Genomic DNA, 7,595 nt, shown 5'->3' with positions numbered 1-7,595 from the left:
TTATGAGGTAATAACCAGGCTTTTTTTCTAGTCTATTAAGTCAATAAAGGATGCTCAGTAAAAATTTGCCCTAAGGAACATTATGCTTTTTATTTTGGATAATTTACAGAATATATTTATTAATATTTATTAATAGCCTACTTTTTACTTTTTACTTTTATCAAATACACTTATTGCATTTAAAATTAGCACCGGTTCGTTAATAACATTTTCATTAAACGTTAAATGAGATTGTATAAGTTGAATTAGGCCTAAAGGAATTGTTTTGCACAGCATTAAATTCTTTAAAAGGTAATGGAAAATTATAATTAGACATAAATTGTTCATAAGACAAAAACAGACTTATCAAAAATAGAGATAATTACATTCCTGTTAAACCATGTGGATAGAAATAGATTTATTTCTAATTCTAATATCAGACTTGTTCCATATAATGCATTTATGTGGTGAAAAATTGTGTGAATAACAATTTCCTGAAAAGAACCTGCTGGTGAAACTGACAAAACAAGAAACTCTTGTGTTGACGTTGTCTTTCCGGTGACGTCAGAGCCCAACGATGGCTGCCTCCACGAGACTTGGACCAAAGGTGTTGCTGCTAGTCCACCTGGGTGTCTTTAGCTGGTATTTGTTCACTATCTGGAGCAACTGTTCCCTGCAGACCGCAGACAGACACCCGGGTTTGCGCTCTTATGGAGGGCGCTGGAAATATCTGACGTTTATTAATCTGGTATGAGCAGTTCTGTCTGAACCCGTCAATGTCACTGCTGTCAGCTGTGGAAACGGTGTGTATCCTTACATTTGGTCTGCTTTGTTTGTCGACAGGTGATGCACGCGGTGTTTTTCGGGCTGTGTGTGTTAGTGGATGCGGTGCACAGTTTGGTGTCCGTCAAGCAGAGCCGCAGCGGGACTCCTCTGAACCTCAGCCGAGCGAGAGACTTTTACTTTACTGTCCTGGCGTTTCCGGTCGGCACCGTGAGTAGCGCGGCTCTCTCTCCCTCACACCAAGAACCGCGGCGGTGTTGAGAAGTCATTTTGATCGGTTTATAAATGAAGTATTTGATTAAACCTGCCTAGTTTGTTATTAAAAAATTAATAAACTAATAGATATTTCATGGTTTATAAGTTGTCACTTGAAAATGAAAAGTCTGTCATCACAGTCAAACTCTTATGTTGTTTATGTCTCGTGAAACACAGTATTTTAAAATAATAAATAGAAAATCCCACCTTCAGACAGCAGTATTCTAAGTAAATGACAACTTTATATTTATAGCAGGGGTGGCCAAACTTTTTTATTAAGTGCTACAAAGCTGATGGGCCGAAAGTAAATAGTTCGCATTGACAATTTTTAAATTTATTTAGTAATATTTAAAAATATCTAGAAAACATTGCTTTATATTGTGTTCTCTTAATATTTATATATTCTTATATATTTAAATTGTGCTCACCGATGCCTTCTGCATAATCCTCTGTTTGTCAAGTCATAGTATTTATGCTTAAAAACTCAGATTCATTTACATTTAATTGAAATACTATCGGTCACTTAAATGCGTTCGCCCCAATCCTCTCCATTATTTTCAGATGGGATGATGAGCCAAATCAAAGGTTACAATGTGGGCCCTACTTTGGGCATCACTGATCCATAGTCTTTGATGGTGAGCAGAATGGGATCATTGCTCACTTAATAGACTTTTCATATAAAGGTTTATTTTATTGTAAATGAATGTAAAACCAATAAGAACTATTTTGGTATCATCAATGCTTTTAAAGGGCACCCATGATGTTTGGGCAGAACTGTGTGTAGGTATAGTGTGTCCACTTTCATATTGGAGTGATATAAAGACAGCAAGTCTCTTTTTTTTATTTCCTGATGTTAAAATATGATCCATTTTACCGTCTTTACTTTATCGCCACAGCCGCGTGTCAGTACAATTATAAAAGAAGACACTTCAATCCTGGTTTGTGAACTTAAATCAGGTTTATTTTGTACATTAACGTAACGGATGTCCATACAGCAGTGGATATTAACATGTATCCTGTCACATTTGCCATGCAAAAACAGTTCAAAGTTAAACCCACGCGCTGTGTGTGTGCGTGAACTTTGTAATGACATTGTGTGTGACTCATCATTGCAACTCTACAACACACACACACACACCATATAATCACTGGGAAAGTTCTTGCTGTAGTATTCCTCACAAACGATACCTGAGATCTGCTTCCTTCATGTCTGTTGAGGCACACACCGACACGCACGTGGGAATGGTTGGTGGGGAGAACTGGCATTAAAGGCACAGGCAACAAAAACGGCTACATTTTGTTCAGAGCAGAAATTCCTATATTCTGAAAGCTATATTAAATAATCTGATGGGTGTTTTGAGCTGAAACTTAACAGACACATTCTGGAGACAAAAAATACTTATCTTAAATCTGGAAAAAGGGGTAAAATAGGTGCCCTTTAAAAGTCCTGCATTGGTCTATGTATGTGAACTTTGAACGTATCGATCTTCTTGTTTGCAGTTTGTATTTGTTTCCTTCTGGACTCTCTACACTTATGACCGAGAGCTGGTGTATCCTAAACTGCTGGATCAGATCATTCCCATCTGGCTCAATCATGCAATGGTGAGATCTTTCATTTGTTGTCATATATTTCAGTATTGACTGACTTTAACTTCCAGATTTACTGAAATTAATTAGTTTTGTTAGTTTTTTTTGTACAAATGGCATGAGACTGGTATAGCAGTCAACACTTTTGATATCACTTTTAATAACTAAATTGATATCTTTATTTTATATTAGTTTTGAAAAACAATCACACTCATGACCCTGCTTAGAAAATGAATAACATTCATCTTTAAAATCAGAATTGAGATACAGAAGCGAAGAACACACTTCTAGCTAGTGTTGTCAAAAAAATAGATATTTCATGGTTTCCTCGCAATATCGAAAATGGTACAGATATCGATATCTTTCTTGGTATTGTATCAAATTTAGAGATTCCAGTATCGTGACAACACTACATCCAACAAAGCCAAAAACGTCTTCTGCACATTTATTTTGGAATCATGTGAGTGCAGCGAAGATATATGGGACACAAGGTGCGTCCCAAATCGCATAGTTCTGCACCATTTTACGCCATTTTGTAGTATAAATAGTGTAAGTAGTGCGTTCACACTGAAAACTAAAAATAATAAGTGCACTTTAATGACCTGGATGATACATTAATTCAACCGGTAACAAGAATGTAGACTGAATGGACACTTCACGCACTCAGCAGCCGCTGCTTTGCTCACATAGTGGAAAGAGCGGAGCTATCGGGCGCACATATTGGATAACTTTATTTATTTGGATCGTGAAAGCAAAATTCTCCTATGAGAGTGATTATACTGCCTCCCGATGGTGCGGCTAAACTCTCGACAGGTATTATTTGGCAGTTTGGTCATTTATTTCATTTATTTGGCAAACGTCATCAGGTTTGAATTTCCACTTAGTAAAAAAAAAAATTATTGTTCCATTTGAGACGACACTACATAAATTTACTCTGTTGTTGAGTGTGTTGGTGCATAAGTACATAGTGGATGAGTGTATAGTGTGCCATTTGGGACGCAGCTACACAAACAGCGCACCCTTCATTCATGCATGGGTGGAAAGAGTACTGAAAAATTATACTCAAGTAAAACTACCATTACTTGCCCAAAAATGTACAAGTAGAGTAAAAGTATCTGTTGTAAATATTACTCAAAGTATGAGTAAAGAGTAGCCCTTTCAAAAGTACTCAAGAGTAGTGAGTATTACGCTGTCAAAAGCTGATGCATTTACATGTAATTTGTGGATGTGTGTGTGTGTGAACGTAAAATTCTGTAGTGCATTTAGTTATTGCCCAGCAGACACATAACATCATAAGACATTAAAACTATGTTAGATTTAGGTTGGGATGTCAAGTGACCAAAATTCAATGTCTAGCCAGTGTCTAAGGACAATCATATTTTGATGTCCAATAACGACGTCAAATGACGTTGATATTTTATTGATTTTAGGTTGATTTTAGGTTGTGTTAGAAAGTGACCAAAATCTAACATCGAGCCAACATCTTAAACCAACGTCATATTGACGTCAAATACTGATATTTATTCGTCAGGTATGGCAACCAAAATCCAACATCTTATAGACGTCATAGTGGTAACGTCCACACAACGTCAAGCTGTAACATCATTAGATGTTGATATTTGGTTGGTTTTAGGTTGGACGTCAAACATTAACGTCGGCCTGATGCCGAGTTCTGACGTCAAACCGATTTTCATTTCCAAACAAAATGCAACGTCCCCACGATGCTGGGATACAACGTCAGTCTGATGTCATGTTGATGTCTTGTCCCTGCTGGGTGTTTAAGGCCATTTTGGTCCTCATACAGTAAACATCCATCATCTTCTCATCAGTGACATGCATCTAAACAGTCTCTGGGTCAATGCGTGCAAAGTTTTTGGACATCGTCTTGGACACTTTTAATGCTTCCAAACAGTTTGCTGCAATTATAAATCGACCATGTCTTGAGGTAGTTCATTATGATGAGATTTACCTTCTATGTGCGATTTGATTAGACAGGAATCACAGGACTGATTTGTCTAATCCAAATAGACAAGAAAAGTAAAGTAGTGACTGCAGGTTGAAGGAAAGTAGTGGAGTAAAAGTACAGATACAGCACTAAAACTGTACTCAAGGGAAAGTGAAAGTACACATTTTTAAAACTACTCAGTAAATTACAATTCCTGAGAAAAACTACTCAATTACAGTAGTTTGAGTATTTGTAATTAGTTACTTTACTCCACTGCATACATGCCACAACATTCTGGCAGAACGAAAGTACTTTTTGACAAAAACACAGTTTAATTGCTTTGTGATTTCATAATGCGTAGATATGAATCCAACTTAAAACAACAACTGGTAAACAACAACAACTTTAAACTGGTAAAAGTGATCTTTGTACTCGCAAGTCTTGAAGTATTACTTTTCTGTAAGAAATTGTTTACTTTACTAGAACAAGGGTTATTTCTCATGTTATTTAAGGATGCGATTGTACCTTAAAATAACATATTTCCCTATTTCCTTCTGTCTGTGGGATGCAACAATAATGTGTAGTCAGGGAGCCACTACTCCCAATAAGCAAAATGATAATTTTCAATTTCATGACTTTGGGCACTGGGTGACATGGTGGCGCAGTGGGTAGCAAGAAGGTCGCTGGTTTAATTGCCATTTCTATGTGGAGTTTGCATGTTCTCCCAGTGTTCCCATGGGTTTCCTCCGGGTGCGCCGGATTCCTCCACAATCCAACGACATGCACTATAGGTGAATTGGGTAGGATAAAATTATCTGTAGTGTATGTGTGTGAATGAGTGTGTATTGATGTTTCCCAGTGATGGCTGGAAGGGCATCCGCCACGTAAAACACGTGCTGGATAAGTTGGCGGTTGAATCCTGCTTTGGTGACCCCAGATTAATAAAGGGACTAAGCTAAAAAGCAAATGAATGAAACTGGCAGTGGGTGGAGTTACACAAACCAAAGCAAAGCAAACACTGAACACAGATCTTCAAAGCAGAATAACTGGCTATACCATTGTTTTTCAGATAAACAAGTTCACATAGCACATTTCTTAAATATCCGCAAACATATTATGGCATTTCTATGCTTTAGAAGAGTCAAAAACTTACATACAGCACTTTTAAACAGTATGTGCATGGTGTTTACGGCTGGTTTGTGTTTTTCCGTCAGCACACAGTGATCATGCCTCTGCTGCTGCTGCAGATGTTCCTTCAGAATCACAGATATCCCAGTCGCACAGCAGGGATTTTCAGTCTGGCTGTGTTTGTGGCTCTGTATCTGTCATGGTAAACTCTCAACTGCTTTGCAACACGCACACATAATAAACGCACGTGTTTATTTCATGTCCTTAATAATGAATCCACCGCCGGTGTGTTTGGCCTGCTTCTGTCTCTCATCAGGGTTTTGTGGGTGCACCATGCTTCAGGGATTTGGGTGTATCCTATCATGGCTCATTTGAGTCCTGTGGGATTGTGTGTTTTCCTGGGCGGCGCGTCCCTCTCCATGGCTCCTCTGTACCTGTTAGGAGAGAAGATGAGCCTGATGATGTGGAGCAGCACAGGTGAGAAACCACACCCTTGGATCAGACATAAGATTTTTGAATCAGATATAAGATTTTTAAAAATATTATAAAGAGTACTGCATTAATCCGAGACCTCTATACTGTAAAAAACAAAAAGTCATGACAACAAGTGACAAAAATGACCAAAAAGGGTACTTTAACTAATTTTTCAACTGCATTTTTTAAGTTGTACAATGTTTAATTTAGGCCCCATTACACTAATATGTTTTCGTTTTAAAACTCAAAACTTTTGCAATGGTTAGGCCTTCCGTCCACACTACCCCAGAGTTTTCGAGCCCCAAAAACAGCGATTTGGAAATGCTGAAGAAGTCATTTTGGGTTTAAAATGCTGTTGCTCGGTGTCAGTGTGGATGGGGGAAAATGGAGAGCGTAATTTATAATGTACAGTGTAATTTATAATATCATTCACATCACTCTGGCTATTGTTGTTTTACTTTCTTAACGACAAAATGAAAACATAATACGAGGATCTGCCTATTTTCATTTTGATATTAACAACTTAACAGACACCAAAAATGTTGAGGCGTCGTGTAGCTACATATTTATACGACCGTCATCTTCACTGTTTGCATATTTATAACAAAACGAAGCCTATAACATCACTGCCTCCTTTCATTTGCTTTGAAAAATATAAAACATACCTTCTCTTTTGCTGAATATCAGTTTTAATAATCAATAATTAGATTAGATTAGATTCAATTTATTGTCACAGATATTTAATGTCCATTACTCGTCTCCAGATCTGGCCAAATTTTGTTGCAAAGCTGCTAACTTTACCCCGATGTTTTCCAGTTTGCTATCTAATATTGCAGTCTGATTATTAGCAAGCCTGCCCATCAGCGCTTCAATCAAGCCGGCCAGCCTGGTGGGGTTTTGAGCAGCACTGACCGCTTTCATCATTCGTCGATACGCCAGGGCCCCGCATAAGCCCATCAGCAGAAACCCTGTTATCAAAGTTCCGAATAGGTAAATGTCTTCAATATCCTCCAGAGACAGAGCAGCCAGGCACAGGACGCGCCACTTCTCCCACCCGTCCATCACGTATCCAGCTGCAAACGTCCCCGCAGGACAGGTGGGCTCTCCCGAGCCCAAACTTCTCGTCGAGAAGATGGTGTCAATCGCATTCAGAGACCAGTTGATCAAATCCATAATTCCTTATTCGTTTGGATAGCAGGCCACGGAGAGCCTCAGAGATAGAATAAGACAAAGACAAGAGGAGCTAGCGAGGAGAGATATGGGACGGAGAGGTTTATACAATATAGGAATTAAAGGCAAGCAATCAGTGTACGTGGTTACATAAATGAATATATTCAGGCTGACTGCCTGGAGCGCAGATGTCTGCGTACACTGCAGTGCATGCCAGTGTGAGTGGTCAGTTTGATTGATGCAAGTTGAGATGACGGTCACACTTTAGAATAAT

The 7,595-nt window shown here is 38.4% G+C and overlaps 1 protein-coding gene across 1 annotated transcript in view; it reads left to right on the top strand.

Annotated features, from left to right (window-relative positions):
- Positions 1–523: 523 nt before the first annotated feature.
- The window catches only part of adtrp1 (androgen dependent TFPI regulating protein 1), an 8,721-nt gene continuing 1,649 nt past the window's right edge, over positions 524–7,595 (top strand). The window contains exons 1-5 of the mRNA XM_056450023.1: positions 524–727; positions 823–972; positions 2,518–2,619; positions 5,764–5,879; positions 5,994–6,154. Coding sequence (XP_056305998.1) covers positions 557–727; positions 823–972; positions 2,518–2,619; positions 5,764–5,879; positions 5,994–6,154 — 700 coding nt within the window. The 5' untranslated portion in view covers positions 524–556. The remainder of the gene's footprint in view (positions 728–822; positions 973–2,517; positions 2,620–5,763; positions 5,880–5,993; positions 6,155–7,595) is intronic.

This window comes from Danio aesculapii, chromosome 23, assembly GCF_903798145.1.
Source record: "Danio aesculapii chromosome 23, fDanAes4.1, whole genome shotgun sequence".
Taxonomy (NCBI): domain Eukaryota; kingdom Metazoa; phylum Chordata; class Actinopteri; order Cypriniformes; family Danionidae; genus Danio; species Danio aesculapii.
Note: the sequence above shows the minus strand (reverse complement) of the source record. Positions and strands in the feature narration are given on the sequence as shown.